This window comes from Bos javanicus, chromosome 1 (genome assembly GCF_032452875.1).
Source record: "Bos javanicus breed banteng chromosome 1, ARS-OSU_banteng_1.0, whole genome shotgun sequence".
Classification (NCBI taxonomy): Eukaryota; Metazoa; Chordata; class Mammalia; order Artiodactyla; family Bovidae; genus Bos; species Bos javanicus.
This window is the reverse complement of record NC_083868.1, coordinates 45528429-45549163: the sequence shown is the minus strand read 5'-3', so window position 1 is coordinate 45549163 and position 20735 is coordinate 45528429. Positions and strand designations below refer to the sequence as shown.

The 20735-nt window shown below is 38.3% G+C and overlaps 1 protein-coding gene across 50 annotated transcripts in view; it reads left to right on the top strand.

The window, feature by feature from the left end:
* Positions 1–20735, top strand: part of ABI3BP (ABI family member 3 binding protein) — a 293260-nt gene that overhangs the window by 241471 nt on the left and 31054 nt on the right. For all 50 annotated transcript variants that reach the window (XM_061426547.1, XM_061426450.1, XM_061426423.1 and 47 more), the window contains 5 exons: positions 475–552; positions 2052–2156; positions 5884–6012; positions 6744–6812; positions 14667–14876. In XM_061426547.1, coding sequence (XP_061282531.1) covers positions 475–552; positions 2052–2156; positions 5884–6012; positions 6744–6812; positions 14667–14876 — 591 coding nt within the window. The remainder of the gene's footprint in view (positions 1–474; positions 553–2051; positions 2157–5883; positions 6013–6743; positions 6813–14666; positions 14877–20735) is intronic.

Below are 20735 nucleotides of genomic sequence, written 5' to 3'. Positions count from 1 at the left end.
ATATTTTTAAAGTCAATTCATTAGGTACAAACCCAAACATGTTGGAATTATAAGGGTTTTTATTGGGGGTAGAGGAGTTAGAGAAAAATATTTTTTAAAACCACAGAATTTACACACAAATATTGGAAAAAAAAAAAATCAGTCACTGTAGATGAAATCCTTCTGGCAAGACAATAACACCCAGGCAGGCAGTGCAGGGTGGGCAGCATAGAAAATTAATACAAAGCCACGATCAAAAAATCAAACTCTAAATCTTCAGAGAATAAAATCACAACCGGTGAATGCAGTAGGGCTTTAGATATTTTTTTCTGTATGCAGACGGGAGAAGCCAATCAAAATGTCTAGGCACAAAAACACCAGTATCCTTGTTCTTAAAAAAATGCACATTATCACTGACAATTCTATGAAGCTTCTGTGAAGAATTTTTATCACATTTTAGCTATCTATTTATTCTGTCATTATCTCTGCTCACAGGGGTCAAGCAAGTCCCACTGCCATCTGGTACTGGTAGAAATGTATCAATGGATTCGTCTCACCCCACAAAAAAACCAGGTAAGGAATAAGAGGCTGACTCCCTCACTCAGTTCTGCTCTGAAACTTGTAGCTGCAAGTTATATGTGCTGCCACAAAACAAGTAGCATGCTCACAGTCCCCAAAGCATCCGATCCATGCTAAAAGTACCTGGGTATTGCTAGATAAACATACTAAACTATTTGGGAAAATGAAAAGTGCTTTGTGCACAAATTGAATATTAATAAGAACCTCTAATGAGGAACTGATTTAATAATTACTTCACATAATATCCCAAGGGGCCACATTGGATCAAATGCTGAAAAGTAACTGTGGATTCTAGTTTTCATCATATACAAGTTTTCCTCTTATGTAGTTTATTATAATATCCTTTTTCCAGAAATGATTTATGTTTCTACTTTGAGACTGTTCTGTATATAATAGGCCAAAATTAGGAAGTGGTAATATCTTTGCATTGAATAAGAGCTCCGTGCTTTGTAGAAGGATGCTGTGAAACCTACTCTGATGTATTAATGTCTGGGTGAGACATTTCTATTCTATCATCACGACTCACTCCTCCCTACCCCCAGCATATGCACACTCATGCACGCATGTGCACAATTCCTAATATCCCAGGAAGTACTTAAAGTCACAGGGCATTTTCTTGGATTGTCAGTTTTGCTTGAAGATTATTAAGCCAATACATTATGCAAAGAAAGAGATGAATTTTTAAGCTTATAACACAGGACTTCAAAGAAAATTTGGGTTACAGTGGACTGCTTCAGGAACTTTAGCCTTGTCAGTCTTTGTGAAGATTATAAAAAGATTTCTCTCCTCTCTGCCCTTCAGGCAAACCATTTAGAAAAATGTGCCTTTCCTCTGGGTTGGCGTCCTTGCATGAAGGCTCATGGGTGGGTGAGAGAGCAGAGTGGGTGTGAAATTTTGCCTCCCACTTACAGCTGCCGGGCCAGGTGCCCTTGTGTGGTGGCTCTGATCTGCATGGGCACAGGCTTATTGCTTCTACCATTAGGGGCTACTTTGTTGTAATCATTTGAGAAGTTCTGAAAGTGTTGGTTTAATTATAATTATGTAATATAGTTGGGGGATGGAGTGGAACACCTACTAAAGGGGAAATTATATGCTTTACTCAAAGCTAAAATGGTGCAAGAATTGTAGTCTGCAAAGCAAAGGCAATTGGAGACAATGAAACTCAGAAATGCTACTGTTGAATCTATACGAGAAGCAAAAGATGTTAAATTCTGTACATTTGTACAGCCTTTCAAAGGGCAGGTTTACTGATATATTTTTATCCATAATTAGAGAATATTTTCCCCATTAACTCGTGTGCTTTATTATCCCTGGGTACATTACAAGCACTAATTTAGAAGAACATTAGAAAGTATTACTCACAGGCACTTTTCCGTAGAATCTATTCTCTGTCACCCAACGGCTACTTGTCAAATGTTGTATTTTTTAAAAAAAACCTGTGATTTTGTAGAGTGAATCCTTATGACCACTTTATCTGTAATATTATCTCTTAGCCATAATCCCAGGTACTCGTCGCCCACCCTTGCCACCCAGACCCATGCCCCCACGAAGAAAGCCTTTACCACCCAACAATGTCACCGGAAAGCCAGGAAGTGCAGGTATGTCAGTCACATACCTTCCTTATCCTTCCTGGATTTCAGTTTTACTGGTCAACCACCAGCCCTTCTTGGTGTGCTAGCTCAAGCAACAGACAGCCCTCGGCATGTGTTGGCCCCAAAGACCAGACACTGTCAGTTACAACTTTAAGGACTCCTGTCCTGATTCTGGGTGGGTGGGGTGACAGCCACCATCCTTGTCCATCTACGTCAGTTTGCTTCTTAGATGCCGGGTGCTTGGTGCTGAGATGGAAGCAGTCACAAACTCTTCAACAAATGGATTATTTGGGGCTAGACGTTTTGTCTTCAACAAATGGATTATTTGGGGCTGCCAACCCACCAGGGGTAATGGAAAATGTCCTCCACTTAACATTCTGTCTCTTGAGATAAAATGCTTTACATCTCCTTGGTAGCTCCCCTGTCCACCAGCCTTCATGCTGACCTCAGTATTATGGGTCCAGGGGAAAGACTGGAGACTGGAATACTCAGGGTGACTGAGCAGGCCTAGTCTATGCAACAAGGCAGACTACCTCTCACCTCTAGGCTGTGGCATGTGTTGTCTTTTTCCCATAGAATGACCTCACCCAATCACCTGGGACACTCATACTTCCTCCTTGTCTTAAAGAAGCCTCCTATAGCTCCCCAAAGTAGACTTAACACTGCTTCTCTGTCCTATTTGTCCTTGAAACATACCTCTGTTAGAGCAAACCTCTGTTTTATACCTACTTGTTCATGTCCTTGTCTTCCCCTACTAGATCATGAGCTCTGTGATGACAGATGACACTTTCTCTGAATTCCCAGAACCAAATCCAGTCCTTACTGAGTGAATCCGGTAATCATTGAGTGAATATATGAGTGCAATTAAGGATCAGTGAGCCCAATTCAGAGCAAAGCTTCATCTCACTCCTCTTAAAGGCTGTTCCACTGGACCTGCCAGCAGATCACAGCATGTTCTCCATCTTTTCCCCCCTCTTCCCTCATGTCTATCTCCTAAATATTCTGTAGTGGGAATCAGGATAATGCTGTTAAGTACAACTGTGGAAGAGGAAACTGATAAGGATTTATGAGAAAGGGCATGGATGTCACTGTTTTCACAGGATGAAAGGAGGATGTGGTGGAGAAGTTTCCATGATGTACTAGGGGACAGTGGCCTCTGGGTTGTTTTCCCATCAGCTAAAGGAGGAATCAGCCTATCATCCATGCTGGTGGTGCCTGCTTGAATCAAGGTCTGGGGACATGGCCCCAGTGAGAAGACCAGGTTTTCTTCATTAATTGTAACCTGGGACAGCTGAGACTTGAGCTTCTATAGCTTTCAGGTCAGACTGAAAGTGATGCTCCAGTGTCCTCCATGGAAGAGTTAGGGGAACTTCCCTCCACAGAGCTCTCCTGCAAGGCTGTGTGTCTTCAGCTGCAGCTCCATGGCCCTGGTTCCTGCCATGTAAAACCTTGTTCACTCCCATCAATAAGTGTAGCTTCGGTATAACTCATCCAGCCTGTGGGATGGTATAAACACATCCCACTTCTGAGATTAACTCTAGTGCTCTCCCCACCCTTTGCTAGCCATCTCTAATTCAAAAGAAATGTCTACATTGAGGAAAGAAAGTGAAAGTTTTAGTTGCTCACTTGTGTCCTACTCTCTGCAATCCCATGGACTGTAGCCGGCCAGGCTCCTCTGTCCATGGAATTCTCTAGGCAAGAATACTGGAGTGGGTTGCCATTCCCTTCTCCAGAGGATCTTCCTGACCCAGGAATTGAACCCAGGTCTCCCAAATTGCAGGCAGATTCTTTACAATCTGAGCCACCATGGAAGCCCTACACTAAAGAGCCAAACACAAATGAGATCAGTTGTACACATCTGGCCTGATGACCATCATAGAAAGTGCATATGGAATTCAAGAAATCAGTTCAGTGTTCTGGGAGTTCTCTGAAAACATGCCTTCCCCCACATTTGCCCTCTGAACATAGTCTTAGGCTCCCATGAGGCATCTCCACCTGTCCCCCATCTCCAGATCTATGGAGGCCTCTTAGTCCCGCTCTCCTTGCCAGGATGAAAATACCATCCAAGCATTTCCTGCTGGCTCTACCCACTCAAAAAAGCTCCTGCTGGCACCAGTGCAGCATCTCATGGTTTTCACTCATCCTCTCATTGGGGCCCACTCCCATCAGGACCAGGAGCCCATCATCCATGATTCCATGCTGGGCCACAGTCCTTACATCAGTCCTTACTCTTTGACTCTCTATCATCTGAGAACAATTCCTTTTCCCATGAAGACTATAAAAGCAAATCTAGCCTCCACTTTATGACAGATTGTAGCTCAGATGGTAAAGAATCTGCCTGCAATGCAAGAGACCTGGGTTCAATCCCTGGGTCGGGAAGATCCCCTGGGGTAGGGAATGGCTACCCACTCCAGTATTCTTGCCAGGAGAATCCCCTGGACAGAGGAGTGGTGGGCTACAGCCCATAGAGTCACAGAGAGTCGGACACAACTGAACGACTAACACTACTACTAGCCTCCACTCTGCTGCTGCTGCTGCTGCTGCTGCTAAGTCACTTCAGTTGTGTCCAACTCTGTGTGACCCCATAGATGGCAGCCCACCAGGCTCCCCCGTCTCTGGGATTCTCCAGGCAAGAACACTGGAGTGGCTTGCCATTTCCTTCTCCAATGCATGAAAGTGAAAAGTGAAAGTGAAGTCGCTCAGTCATGTCTGACTCTTAGGGACCCTGTGGACTGTAGCCCACCAGGCTCCTCCATCCATGGGATTTTCCAGGCAAGAGTACTGGAGTGGGATGCCATTGCCTTCTCCAAGCCTCCACTCTATTCTACCCATATTTGCATAGACCTTGGGATGGATCCTATTTGGGAGACCTACATGTGTTTTTAGAGCAGAGGAGACATTGCTGAATACAGCATCTCAGAGTAACACTGGTCTGGCCACTAGGCCAGAATCACAGTCATTACCTTATAAACCTTTTTCTTCTTCCCCCGCCATCTCCCATGCCCATCATTTAATCTATAGTCTGGCCACTCCATCCTCTTGATATCTTTCATGTAAAACCCCTTCCATCCAGTCTCACTGCTTCTTACATAGTTCTCCTCTGTCCTTGCCTACACAACTGCTTTAGTTCTTGATTTCTTTGTCTGCCACCAGACTTGCAGCCTAACTGTTCACTCTCTCCTTATCTGATCATGTTACTTCCCTAGTGAAAAAATTTTAATGGGCCCTTGTCATCTAAAAATGATATCTAAATCCATGGTATGCAAGACCCTCCATGAACTGCCCTTCCCTGCCCGCCCCCGCTCTGCTCTCATTGCTTCCTGGCACTCTTGGCTCTCAGGTCTTCAAATTCAACATGCCACATGACTTTATGCTTCCCTGACTGTGTTCTTCCTGCAAACTCCACCTAGAATACAGCTCTCATGCCTACCTACTGATCACACCCTCTAGGAAGGCATTTCTGTCTTCCCCCCAGCACCCATCATCTTTCCCCATAGACTTGTCTTCTCTGAGACCTTGTCTTATGCTTTCACAATATTTATAATGCTTCAGTATAATTTGGCTTACACATATCTCCCAATCAATCAAGGACACCAGGTCTTATTTTCTCTCTAATCCTGGCATATAGTGCCAAGTCACATGGTAAGTCCTTAATAAATATTTGCTGAATAGGTAAATGGGGAACTCTGCAGGGCTCCCTACAAAACCTGACTCCTTTGGCTTTGCATTATAGGAATCATTTCATCAGACCGAGTAACTTCCCCACCCTTGAGGGCAACACTCATACCTACAGAAGCCCCCTTGGAGAGAATGGAGACAGATAAAAAGCAACCAACAGCTCCTGCCTCAGGAGAGGATCTTGGTGAGTATGTCAGTCGAGTCCCACTGGATGCTGAGCCGCAAAGTACCAGAGGATTTCAAATTAGGGAGAAAAGAGACCCAGTTCTGGATCAATACATTTCACTCAATTTTATGATTGATAGGGACATTTTAATTTAAAATTACACTTATTCTAATGACTTACTGTGGAATGTGCTCCTTTCTTTTGCAGACATAGAAGGAAGTGCCAAGATCTTTAATAAAGTCTTCCTCAAAAGATCTAGATTACCTAGTCCTTATTCCTAAACCACATGTCATTCCTAATCACACATAACTTAATATATGAATGCGTATTAACTACTTCGTTGTAATCTTTGGTGGTGGTGGTCTGGTCGCTAAGTCGTATCTGACTCTTGCAACCCCATGGACTATATCCTGCCAGGCTCATCTGTCCATGGAATTCTCCAGTCAAGAAAACTGGAGTTGGTTGCCATTTGCTTCTCCAGGGGATCTTCTTGACCTGGGAATCGAACCCTGTGTCTCCTGCATTGTAGGCAGATCCTTTACCAACTGACCTACAAGGGAAGCCCAGTTGTAATCTTTAAATAATTTATTACTCCGCAGAACAGCTGCAGCAGGACACAGTTAAAGGCCTTGAAATGTGAATAATATGGATTATAATAATATGTAAATCAAAGTTGCACGCAATTGACCAGGAGGCATTATAAATATTTATAGCCTTTACTACTTTTTCATTGTATTATCCATCCTCAGATAACATCACTGACTTTAGCTCAAGTCCAACAAGAGAAACTGATCCTCTTGGGAAGCCCAGATTCAAAGGTACGTTTGATCGGCTACAAATCTTACTTTTAAGAAAGCTATCTTTGTTGGGTATATTAGTCAACTGTTGCTGTGTAGTAACTACAAAATCTTAGTGGCATATTCTTTTTTTAATGTTTTTTTTTTTTACCTATTTATTTTTGGCTGTGTTGGGTATTCTTTGCTGCACGAGCTTTTCTCTAGTTGCGGCAAGCAGAGGCTACTCTCTAGTTGCAGTGAAAGAGCTTCTCATGGCATTGGCTTCACTTGTTGCAGACCGTGGGCTCTAAAGGCACACAGGCTTCCGTGGTTGTGGCTCCTGGGCTCTAGAGCACGGGCTCAGTAGTTGTGGTGCATGAGCTTAGTTGCCCCGTGGCATGTGGTATCTTCCTGGATCAGGATTTGAACCTGTGTCCCCTACATTGGCAGGCAGATTCTTTACCACTAAGCCATCAGGGAAGCCTAGTAGCATACCCTAAAAAGGATTTATTTCTCATATGTCTACAAGTCACATGGAGGTCAGCTGATTTAGGATGTGCTTAGCTGGGTGATTCTGTTTCTAGAAGCAGGTACCGCTGGGTCTCTTAAGGTTAGCCTAAGGTCTGCTCCACATCTGTTCATTTTGGTACCCAAGATGAAAGACTAACAGTGACCCAGAAGAAGCCGTTCTCCTAATGATACAAAGTAAAGAGAGAAGGAGTCCAGATATACAACAACATTTCAACCTCCTTGTGTTATACCTGCCAATATTCAATGGCAAAAGAAAGTCACAGAGCTAAGTTCAAATTGAAGATAGGGGAAATATACGCTTTCCATGAACATAGAGAATATTTTTGAACAGTAATCTAATCTACCAAAGTAAAAGATATTATATGATATAGACCAGTGTTTCCTTTTGTGATCTGTTTTTCTGAAGTATAAAATTTAATAAATCTTAATATATGTATATATTCATGTAACCATCGTCATAATCAAGATAATAAGTACATGCAACACCTCAAAAAGTTTCATCATGTACCTTTATAATCCCTCCTCTTCACTTCTCCCACCTAACCTCTAGTCTCAAGGTAACTATATTATAGATTGTTGCTGTTGTTTTTCAGTCACCAACTCATGTCCAGCTCTTTGCAACCCCATGGATTACAGTGTGCCAGGCTTCCCTGCCCTTCACTATCTCCTGGAATTTGCTCAAACTCATATCCATCGAGTCAGTGATGCCAACCAACCATCTTATCCTCTGTCGTCCCCTTCTCCTCCTGCCCTCAATCTTTCCCAGCATCAGGATATTTTCCAGTGAGTTGTCCCTTCACATCAGGTGATCAAAATATTGGAGCTTCAGCATCAGCCCTGCCAATGAATATTCAGGGTTGATTTCCTTTGGGATTGACTCATTTGATCTCCTTACTGTCCAAGGGACTCTCAAAATTCTTCTCCAGCACCGTAAATTTGAAAGCATCAATTCTTTGGCACTCAGCCTTCTTTATAGCCAACTCTCACATCCATACATGATTACTGAAAAAAACATAGCTTTAACTAGATGGATCTTTGTCAGCAAAGTAATGTCTCTGCTTTTTAATATGCTGTCTAGGTTTGTCATAACTTTTCTTCCAAGAAGCAAGCATCTATTAATGTCATGGCTTTAATCACTGTCTGCAGTGATTTTGGAGCCCAAGAAAAGAAATTCTGTCACTGTTTCCACTTTTCCCCCATCTATTTGCCATGAAGTGGTGGGTCCAAAGTCATGATCTTAGTTTTTTGAATGTTGAATTTTAAGCCAGCTTTTTCACTCTTGTCTTTCACTTTCATCAAGAGGTTCTTTAGTTCCTCTTCGCTTTTTGCCATTAGAGTGGTATCATCTGCATATCTGAGGTTGTTGATATTTCTTCCAGCAATCTTGATCCCAGCTTGTGACTCATCCAGCCTGACATTTCCCATAATGTACTCTGCATATGAGTTAAATAACAGAGGACAATATATGGCCTTGATGTACTGTTTTCCCAATTTTGAACCATTCCATTGTTCCATGTCCAGTTCTAACTGTTGCTTCTTGACCCTGCATACATATTTCTCAGGAGGCAGGTAAGGTTGTTTAGTATTCCCATCTCTTTCAGAATTTTCCACAGTTTGTTGTGATCCACACAGTCAAAGGCTTCAGTGGTCAATGAAGCAGAAGTAGATATTTTTCTAGAATTTTCTTGCTTTTTCTGTGATCTAACAGAAGATGGCAATTTGGTCACTGGTTCCTCTTCCTTTTCTAAACCCAACTTATACATCTGGAAGTTCTTGGTTCACCTGTTGAAATCTAGTTTGGAGGATTTTGAGCATTACCTTGCTAGCATGTGAAATGAGCACAGTTGTATGCTAGTGTGAAAATTCCTCAGCATTGCCTTTCTTTGGGATTGAAATGAAAACTGACCTTTTCCAGTCCTGTGGCCACTGCTGAGTTTTCCAGATCTGCTGTCATATTGTGTGCAGCACTTTAACTGCATCATCTTTATAGACTAATATGCATTTTTGGAGTTTCACATAATAGAAAATAATATATTATGAACTTCCTTTCTGATTTCTTTTACTTATCATAACTATTTGGTGATGCATCCATGTTGGTATATGTATCAACAGACTATTCCATTTTATTGCTTATGAGTATTCCATTGCATAGATATATAATAATTTATTAAAACTTCATGACATTTGGGTTGTTTCCAGCATTTTTACATTACCAGTAAAGTATGCTATTCTGTGACCATTCATGTACAAGTCTTGTGTAGACATATGCTTTCATTCTTTTTGGACAAATTGCTATAAGGGGAATGGCTAGATCATATGTAAGTGTATATTTAACGTTTTAAGGAACTGCCAAACTGTTTTTCACAGCAGTTGTATTGTTTTGCCTTTCTGTCAGCAGTGTATGAGGGTTCCAGTTCCTCCACATCTTTTCTAACACTTAGTATGGTTAGCCTTTTTAATTTAAACCCTTTAAAAAAGTATGTAGTAGTATCTGTGATTTTATTTTGCATATCCCTAATGACTAAGGGTGCTGAACATCTTTTCATGTCCTTATTTGCCATCTGTATATCCTTTTTGATATGTCTCTTTAAATTTTTTCTATATTTTTATTGTGTTGCTTATTTTCTTATTGTTGAGTTTTAAGAGTCTTTATATTTTCTGGTTGAAGATCTTTTTCAGGTACATATTTCACAAACATTTTCTCCCTATGTGGCTTCTTTTTTAATTTTAATGAAGCTTGGTTTATTGATTTGGTTTTTTTAGATTGCATCTTTGGTGTTACATTTAAGAAATCATTGACTAATCAGAGATCACAAAGAGCTCCTCTGTTTCCTTCTAGAAATTTCTCCTCTGTTTCTTTGTAGAAGGTTTCTACTTTTAAATTTAAGTCTATGATCCATTTTGAGTCAAACTGTGTATATTATATAAGATATGAATGCAAGTTTATTTTCTTAAGGATATCAAACTGTTCCACCATGTTTGTTGAAAAATTATTGTTCCTCCACTGAATTTAATTTGTACCTTTGTCAAAAACCAATTGTCCATATATACATGGAACTATTTAGGTGTTCTCTAGTTGTTCCATTGATCTATTAGCTACCTTTCCATCAATACCACAGTGTCTGGATCACTGTGGTTTTATGATAAGTGCTGCAATTGGGTTGTGTTAGTTCTCCAACATTGTTTTTATTTCTCTAAAGTTGTTTTGGTGGCTCTAGGTCCTTTTGTATTCCTAGCTAAATCTTAGGATGAATTTGTCAATGTCTAAAGAAAAATAGCCAGCTCATATTTTTATTAGAATTTCATTGAATCTGCAAGTCAATTAGAAAGCACTGACAGCTGAACATTATTGTCCTCCTACCTATGAACATGGTATATCTCACCATTTACTTAGGTATTATTCATTTCTCTCACCAATGATTTTTAGTTTCAGTGAAATAAAACATAAAAGTAGCATTTTAAGTTTCAGTTTCCTATTGTTCATTGCTAATATGTAGAAAAACAACTGATTTTTTTGTACAGTGATTTTATATTCTACAGTCTTGCAAAGCTCTGTAGATTTTTTCGTAGATATGCTGGGTTTCCTATATACAGAACTATGTCATCTAAGAGGAAGATTTTCCTTCCTCCTTTCCAACTTGAGTACCTTTTTTCTTGCTTTTCCATACTGGCTAGCACCTCCAGAAAAACACTGAATTGAAAGTGAGGATTGATATCTTTTTCTTATTCCTTATCTTATAGAAAAAACCATTTAATCTTTCACCATTAAGTATGTTGTTACCTGTGTTTTTTTTTAATAGATATCCTTATTGAGTTGAGAAAGTTCTCTTCTATTCCTGCTCCAGTGAGAATTGTTATCAGAAATGAATGCTAGATTATGTCTAATGATTTTTCTGGCTTTATTGAGATAATTATAAGGTTTTTCTTTTCTTTTAGTGTGTTAATATGATCAAGTAATTGTTCTTGAATTGTAGATTAACTTTGCATTCCAGGGACAAATTCCCCTTGGTTATAGTATATTCTCATTTAAATATATTATTGATTTAATTCCCTAAAATTTTGTTTAGAATTGTATTCAGTGAGGGGTATTGGGCTGTTATTTTCTTTTCTTGTTAAAATCTAGTCAAGTTTCAGTGTCAAAATAATACTGAACTTTTCAATTTTCTGCAAGGGTTTAGAATTAGTATTGCTTCTTCCCTAAATATTTGGCAGTATTCACCAGTAAAGTCATCTGAGCCTCACATTCTCTTTGTGAGAAGTGTTTTACTTGTAATTCATTATAATTGGAGAAGGAACTGGCAACCCACGCCAGTACTCTTGACTGGAAAATCCCATGGATGGAGGAGCCTAGTAGGCTACAGTCCATGGGGTCGCAAGGAGTCGGACACAACTGAGCGACTTCACTTTCTTTTCTTTTTTTCTTTTCTTTAATAGGTGTAGGACTATTCAGTATGCTTTCTTCCATAATGAGCTTTCATAATGTTTGTCTTTCAAGTTATTGGTCTATATCATCTAAGTTGTCAAATGTATTTCATTTTCTTTTATTTTGATATCTGCATAATCTGTAATGATGTCATCTCTCTCTTTCTTGTTATTGATTATATGTGCCTTTTTTCTCTTTCACCTAATCAGCCACACCATAGGTTTATCAGTTCTTTTGATCTTCCTAAAAGTTCAATTTGGGTTTCATTTGTTTTGTGTATTATTTTTCTGTTTTCCATTTCATTTATTTTTACTTTGATCTTTAAAATTTCCTTTTTCTGCTTAATTTGAGTTCAATTTGCTCTTCTAATTTCTTAAGGTTCAAGATGGTTTGAGACCTCTCTTCTTTTTAAATACGAAGTTCAGTGCTACAACATTTTCCCTAGGTATTATTTAAGCACCATCTAAAAATGTTTGATATACTGTGTATTCAGTTTTACCCTATTCAAAATACTATTAAATTTCCTTTTGGTTTCTTCTTTGGCTTATTAGAAGTAGGTTACTTAATTTCCAAATATTTCAAGATTTTCAAGAGATCATTCTGTTACTGATTTTTATTAATAACTACATTGTTGTGATATACTCTGTATTTCCTGAGTCATTTTAAATTTATTGAGACTTTTTTATGGCCCAGAATATAGTATATCTTGGTGTGTATGTTTTGTGTATACTTAAAAAGAATGTGTATCTTCCTAGTCTTAAGTGGAATATTGTATTAGTTTGCTAGGGCTGCCAAAACAAAATACTATAGACTTTGGCTTAAATAACCAAAATTTATTCTTTCTCAGTTCTAGAGTCCAGAAGCCTTATTTCAAGGTATTATCAGGTTTGATTTCTCATATTGGAAATTAAATCTTCAACATAGGAATTTTGGGAAAACATAATTCAGTCCATAACAAGTGTTCTATAAAAATGTCAATTAAGTCAATTTGCTTGGTTATATTGTGCAATTCTTTTATATCCTTTGTGATTTTCTATCAATTTGTTCTATCAGTTAATGAGAGAATACCAAAATCTCTAGCTCTAACTGTAAATTTATTTATACTTTCTTCTTCTGTCACTTTTTTTTTTTTTTTTTTGCTCCATGTATACTAAAGGTCTGTATTCAGGTATAGACCTCAATTACTTAGGATTGTAATAAACTAATGAATTGATTCTTTATCATTATAAAGTGACCTTTTTTGTTTATGGTAATATTCTTTGATGATATGGTTAGGTTTAAATCTATTACCATCTTGCTATTGTTTTTCATTTGTTCCATCTATTCTTTTCTCCCCACTTCTTTTTCGGCCTTCTTTTGGACTGAATATTTTTATGATTCCATTTTACCTTTTTTGTTGTCCTCTTAGCTATAACTTTGTTTTGTTATTTTAGTGAATAATTTGGGGTTCATAGAATGTGTCCTTAACTTTACAGTCTACCTTCCAGTGATATTCCACAACTTCATAAACAGTTGAATGTGAAGTATAAGAACTTTACATTAGTATAGCAGCTTTTCTTTCCTGGCTATTGGGCTATTACTTTACTTTTGCATGTTATATAGACCACACTAAATTGTAATTATTTTTGTTAAACAAGCTATCTTTCAGAGAGAATTAAATAATAATATAAATATTATGTATATTTACCTATATAGGTACCATTTCCAGTGCTCATCATTCCTTTGTGTGCAGCCATATTTCCATCTGGCATCATTTTCCTTCTGTCTAGAGAACTTCCGTGAATCTTCCTTTTAGGTTGGGTGTGCTAGTCATGAATTCTTTCAGCTTTTGTATGTCTAAAAAATATTTTGCTTGTTTTTTTTAAGATATTTTCACTATAGAATTCTAGATGATAAGTTTTTGTTGTTGTTTTGGTTTTTGTTCTTTAATATATAGGACATCTCTCTGTTGCCTTCTCACTTGCTTTCTTTACGATGAGAAATCTGCCACGATCCTTCTTTGTTGTCCTAACATGTCTTTTCTTCTCTGCTCTCTTTGAAGATCTCCAGAAATTTAATTTGGGTCTTTTTTTATATCTTCCATTTCTTAACTTTTTGACCATGTGGATTATAGAGATAATAGCTGTTTTATTATCCTTGTCTGATGATTCTAACATCTATGCAAGTTCCAGTTTGACTCCAAATGATTTATTTTTCTCATTATGGGTAATATCTTCCTGTAAGGAATTTATCCAGTTGGGTGCTATGTTGGTGGTTTAGTCACTAAGTCATGTCCGACTCTTGTGACCCCATGGACTGTAGCCCGCCAGGCTCCTCTGTCCATGGGATTTTCCAGGCAAGAATACTGGCATGGATTGCCATTTCCTTCTCCAGGGGATCTTCCCGACCCAGGAATCAAACCCAGGAATCGAATCCAGGTCTCCTGCATTGTAGACAGATTCTTTACCAACTGAGCTATGAGGGAAGCCTGTTGGGTGCTGTATATGTTTGTTATTCTTAATATATTGTTGGATTTTATTCTGGGGTGCAATTAAATAACTTAAAATCACTTGATCTTTCTGAGCCTGGCTTTTAAGGTTTATTGGTAGGAACAAAACTATATTTTAGTGTAAGGCAAATCATTTCCCACTACTGAACCAAGATCCTTTTGAGTACTCTTTCCAGTACCCCATAAATTATGCAGTTTAAACCAAATTACTTTTGGATATTAGCATAAGATAAACCTATTTATAAAATTAAATCAATAGTATCATCCATATCATGTATCCCAAAGACAGGATTCTGGATTTTCACAAATTCAAACCATCCACATCACTGCTTTCATCCAACTGCTTATAGTATTAGATCAAATATCCTCAAACAGATTGTTTTACTTATGACTTCTCCTCCACCTTTTTTACAAGCTCAATAAACCAAAATGCTCAATGTCCTCTCTCTCTTAGGTCCTCACGTGCGGTATATCCAAAAGCCTGACAACAGCCCCTGCTCCATCACCGACTCTGTCAAGAGATTCCCCAAAGAGGAGGCCACAGAGGGGAATGCCACCAGTCCACCGCAGAACCCACCTACCAACCTCACTGTGGTCACTGTGGAAGGGTGTCCCTCCTTTGTCATCTTGGACTGGGATAAGCCACTCAATGACACTGTCACTGGTGAGAGCATGGCATGTGGACTATTGCTACGGTGGGAAGCATTGATAAGATGATGCTTTGGGGAATGTGGTACCTCAAGTCAGACTGTGACCCTGGGTGATGTATCTCAGGAACAGCAAGTCCCTGCAGAGTTCTGCTGTCTCTGTGGCAGATGATTTTCAAAAGTATCATAAGATGGGAAAGATCGTCTTTTTCCTGGTTATGGTTTCTCTGTTAACCTAGCAGATCTCTTAAGTTATATATCTTCTTTCTCCTCTCAGAACTTTTTCTCAATGTGAAGGTATATCTCATCTTTCCATTACCAGAAAATTACAAATAATATATGAGAAGTTGCCACTGCTAATAGTATTTAAACCAATTTTCCTTTCACCATCCCAATTTCTAGATTGATCTAGAACTTTGAAGCAGGCTAAACATTATTATTTCAGTCATTTTGTGAGAATTTTTTTTACTTTAAATTTATTTTTAATTGGAAGATAATGGCTTTACAATGTTGTGTTGATTTCTGCCGTATATCAGCATGAATCAGCCACAGGTATGGTTTTTAAAAATTCTATTCCTGGTCAGTTTTCCGCCCATCTTAGGGAATTTTGATTCTGCTACTCCTCATAAAAATGATACTGAAAAATAAAAAACTCTGAGTCACTCTTTGAATTTGTTATGTGGGATTTTAATTTTCCTTAGTGAATAAGAGAGTCAGACTAGAGAGAAGAGGGGAGGGTGGGATGACTAACCACCCAAATCAGCTAGAGGATGAAGCAAATAATATGAGTACATGCATGTCCTGCTTCCACATGCCCAAGGTGGGCAGATGGAACAGAGGGGCCCATGAGAGGCTGTCAGAGGGAGGAGAGAGCAGTACACAGGGTAAGGTGAGGAGTGGGGAGATTCAGGAGCTGTCAAAAAGTTTTCTTTGAATAAAGGAGAAAACAGCAGCTATTTCTCCTTAGACAAAACCATTTAGTCTGGGCAGCTTCCAGTGTAAGCGGCTTGTTGTTATTCGGTTGCTAAGTCATGCCCAGCTCTTTGCGACCCGGTGGACTGCAGCACACCAGGCTTCCCTGTCCTTCACTATCTCCCAGAGTTTGCTCAAATTCAGCAGCTTGTCTTTGCTTCACTGGCCTTTAAAAAAAAACAAAACCATATTTTGTGAATTTCCTTTCTCATGCAGTTTTGACTAGTCTTCTTTGCTTGGGATTATGCCAGTAGGTACTATCATCCCAATATCTAAAAATCAATCAATTTGTAAGTATTGATTATTTACATGTATTAAAAGGTTTAAAATTCTCAATCCATATGCAGTGCTGAGACTTAGTTCTTACAAGACCAAATGATTTATAAAAATTTCACTTCCCTTAAAGATATAGAACATCGAATTGGCATTGGTTAATCTAATATGTCTAATAATCTAATACACATTCACTTGGGTATGATTTAGCTTTTGAAAACAGCAGGATTTTCCTTTCTGTATTTTCCTTTTATCATGATATAAATGATAGCTTTTTAAAATTATATAAATCTGTAATCTCAAAGTATCATAAATAGGATATACTTTATCTAACCAATTAGTTTTGACATTATTATTAATATTATTAAATGTTAATGAGCTGTTGAGATCTTTCACTAGATACTAGGCTTCAGTTCACTTAGTCGTGTCCGACTCTTTGCGACCCCATGAATCACAGCACGCCAGGCCTCCCTGTCCATCACCAACTCCCGGAGTTCACTCAGACTCACGTCCATCGAGTCAGTGATGCCATCCAGCCATCTCATCCTCTGTCGTCCCCTTCTCCTCCTGCCCCCAATCCCTCCCATCATCAGTCTTTTTCAATGAGTTAACTCTTCGCATGAGGTGGCCAAAGTACTGGAGTTTCAGCTTTAGCATCATTCCTTCCAAAGAAATCCCAGGGCTGATCTCCTTTAGAATGGACTGGTTGGATCTAAGTCCAAGGGACTCTCAAGAGTCTTCTCCAACACCACAGTTCAAAAGCATCAATTCTTCGGTGCTCAGCCTTCTTCACAGTCCAACTCTCACATCCATACATGACCACAGGAAAAACCATAGCCTTGACTAGACGGACCTTTGTTGGCAAAGTAATGTCTCTGCTTTTGAATATGCTATCTAGGTTGGTCATAACTTTCCTTCCAAGGAGTAAGCGTCTTTTAATTTCATGGCTGCAATCACCATCTGCAGTGATTTTGTAGCCCAAAAAATAAAGTCTGACACTGTTTCCACTGTTTCCCCATCCATTTCCCATGAAGTGATGGGACCACATGCCATGATCTTTGTTTTCTGAATGTTGAGTTTTAAGCCAACTTTTTCACTCTCCTCTTTCACTTTTATTAAGAGGCTTTTTAGTTCCTCTTCACTTCCTAACAATTTTCATGGATAAGGACCACATATATAATAATAATATTTTATACATAGAAATAAGTCAGTATTTAGTCACTATTTACTTAATGTTTTAAACATTGAACCATATGCCCTGATGATCTATTTTTTTCCATTAAATACCACATGACTTCATATATAATCTTTTATAAACCAGTAGTTCAGATAAGACAGAGATTAATTCTCATATCATTAGAAATGGTTTTTCAGGAAAGGATTAAGAAAGGTAACAAAAGAGAGGGAACATATTCTTCATTTCCCTAGTTGACTTCTGTCAGTAATCTTTCTTCTAATTGATAGGTGTGTATTCACCTCTAGTAAATACATCCAAATTCTGATGCTTCTCCATGACCCTTCTACACTAAAGTAGAAATAGGTACACCATAGAGATTGCCCATAGCCTACATCCTTGGACAACTTAAAGTTAAGTTAGTCATAACTTGTCATTTTGTGATATGTAAAGAGCATGTGGACATAGATTTAAATCCCAGACCAGGTATGTTCTAGATAATGCAACTTGAATCTATAATTAGCCTCTTTGAACTTCTAGATTTTTATTTGTAATAATAATAATTCCCATTGTTATCAATTTGTTGTGAGCATAAAACGTAACAGGGAATTCATGCAGCATAAATTAGAAGCTGTTAAATTAACATTTGTCAGCAGCAGCAACAGTAGGACTGGCAGCAGTAGTATCACCAGTATTATTTTCATGTTGCACTGACCAGACTATGATGTTCCCAACCTTCATAATAAATGATTATCTTCTAAGTGACTTATCTCATAAGGGGGTTAAAACCCTCTGAGGGGGGTAAAAGAGACCACCTATTCAGTGTCAGTTCTTTGTAGATTTTCTTATATCCTTACTCTTAAAGAAACTATTTTTTAAATCCCCTATCTTAAAATAAGAAATATGAACACACACTTTGTTGTTGTTGGTGGTAGAGTTTTAGAATGTTGGTGCATTTATGAAAAAGCTATTATCACTTTAAAAAATTAAAAAGGAAAGATACATACATTCTAAAACAAGAATTCTGGGGAAAATTCTAAATACCTTTTTAATTATGAAGGGAACTTCTAGATCCATTTTGAAAACTCCAAAGTTTCAGGACTAAAATCATATTAAATTAACATTTAAACATTAGGAATGACCCAAACAAAGATGTTTTTTGAAGGTGACTGCTTTCATGGATGAACCAACTGGAATATCATATAAACTGCTCATTCAATGACTAATCAGCACTTGAATCTTTTGAACTGGAATCTTTCAAATTTTCAAGTTCTAAGATACAACTCAGGGATAATAAAGAATAATAAAAGACATAATAATAATAGGTACCACCTGTTGAGCAAAATACTATTAAGCACTTTTCATATGTTCCTGCTTTAATCCCTATAAGTAACACTATGAAGAGACACTGTGGACATTTTACAGATGGGAAAACTGAGACTGAGATCCAGGCAAGTGGCTTGGTCTGTTTCTTTCCATTAAGTCATGCAGTTTCCTTTTTTTAAAAAAAAATCTGTTTTACTTCCATTCTGATTACTCCCTTCTTTTTCTAGTAAGTGCCCCTTTATGGCTGAGGGAAAAGTATAATTTGAATATCTGAATTCAGAATGCTCCCTCTCCCTCTCTTTCCATGCTCTGTTAGAATAAAAAGTCAACTGAGACAAAGATTGAGAGCAGAGAGTCTGAGGAAGACATACTATATACCAGCCATTAGTCTTTTAAAAGCTGCATTCATGTGTCCAGATACAATGGCCATTGCCTTCTAGTCTAATTTAAAATGGTTATAGGAAATTATTCTGAAAAGGTGGTCCTACATCTTGGGTGTTTTTAATTTACCATTAAAGATCCTTCCCAAATTAAAATTGGTGATTATAAGTCTACATGAGTTATCCTATAATTTCAGCTTTATTTCCAATATTATCTCCTACCTTTGGTCTCAGCACTAACAGCTTAAGTCCCAGTAACTCACAATCTTCTCACTTTCCCCAAAGCCCACCACTTGTGTATTTCTTCATATTGACAGAACTGTTTTTGAGTGGGCTTTTGTAGTTGTTTGTTGGTTTTTGTTTGATTTTTGTAATCCTCTTTGTGATCTCATCACATGTATTAAACTAAATCCCAACTGACAACATGGAAAACATATTAGTAAATTATATTCTCTTATTCTGAAAGTCTTTCTCTTTTGATTAGCCCTGTAAGTTCATAGAAAGCTACCCTTTAGGTAAATTTATACAGATCTCTCTACTGACTTTACAGATAAAGTATCATTTTGTTTTGTTTTAATTCAAGGATAATTATCAAGGGGGCATATATAAGCAGTATGTACAAGACTTATGTAACTTACATAAGCAGTAGGTACGAAAATCTTGTAATTCTGTAGTTCAAAATAAGGGACTCTGGGAGGGAAAGAGACACGTGTACCCCACTGTTCATCGCAGCACTGTTTATAATAGCCAGGACATGGAAGCAACCTAGATGTCCATCAGCAGATGAATGGATAAGAAAGCTGTGGTACATATACACAATGGAGTATTACTCAGCCATTAAATAGAATACATTTGAATCAGTTCTAATGAGGTGGATGAAACTGGAGCCTATTATACAGAGTGAAGTAAGCCAGAAGGAAAAACATCAATACAGTATACTAACGCATATATATGGAATTTAGAAAGATGGTAACAATAACCCGGTGTACGAGACAGCAAAAGAGACACTGATGTATAGAACAGTCTTATGGACTCTGTGGGAGAGGGAGAGGGTGGGAAGATTTGGGAGAATGACATTGAAACATGTAAAATATCATGTAAGAAACGAGTTGCCAGTCCAGGTTCGATGCACGATACTGGATGCTTGGGGCTAGTGCACTGGGATGACCCAGAGGGATGGTATGAGGAGGGAGGAGGGAGGAGGGTTCAGGATGGGGAACACATGTATACCTGTGGCGGATTCATTTTGATATTTGGCAAAACTAATACAATTATGTAAAGTTTAAAAATAAAATAAAATCAAAATAAGGGACTCTGGGAAAGTATAGTTCATTATTTGGTTAAATGTTATTTGCTGCTATGGTTTTAACTGTTACTTGCAGCAGTACCATATCATCAGTGACCATTTCTCAGCTATGTTATAAAGCCCTATGAGCAGGAAATGTGCTTCTGCTGAAGCACCACTCCTCATAGAATGTTTCTTACAAAACTGCACTGGATTTTCCAGCAATGGCAGTTGATCTGACTTACATATCAAAATGATAGGTTACCATATACAGTGCTACCCCAAGAGTGTCATCACTTTACACAGTTACCAGGCCTTTCCTGCTCTGGTAGAGAGAAAACAAAAATGGTCCATGAGTAACTCCCCAAATGCTTTGGCACCTTCACCATCAACTGATAATCTCCATCTGGAAGTTGCAAATGTGTATGATCAATAGGTCTCAGGCCTGCAATCTCAGTTGCTCACT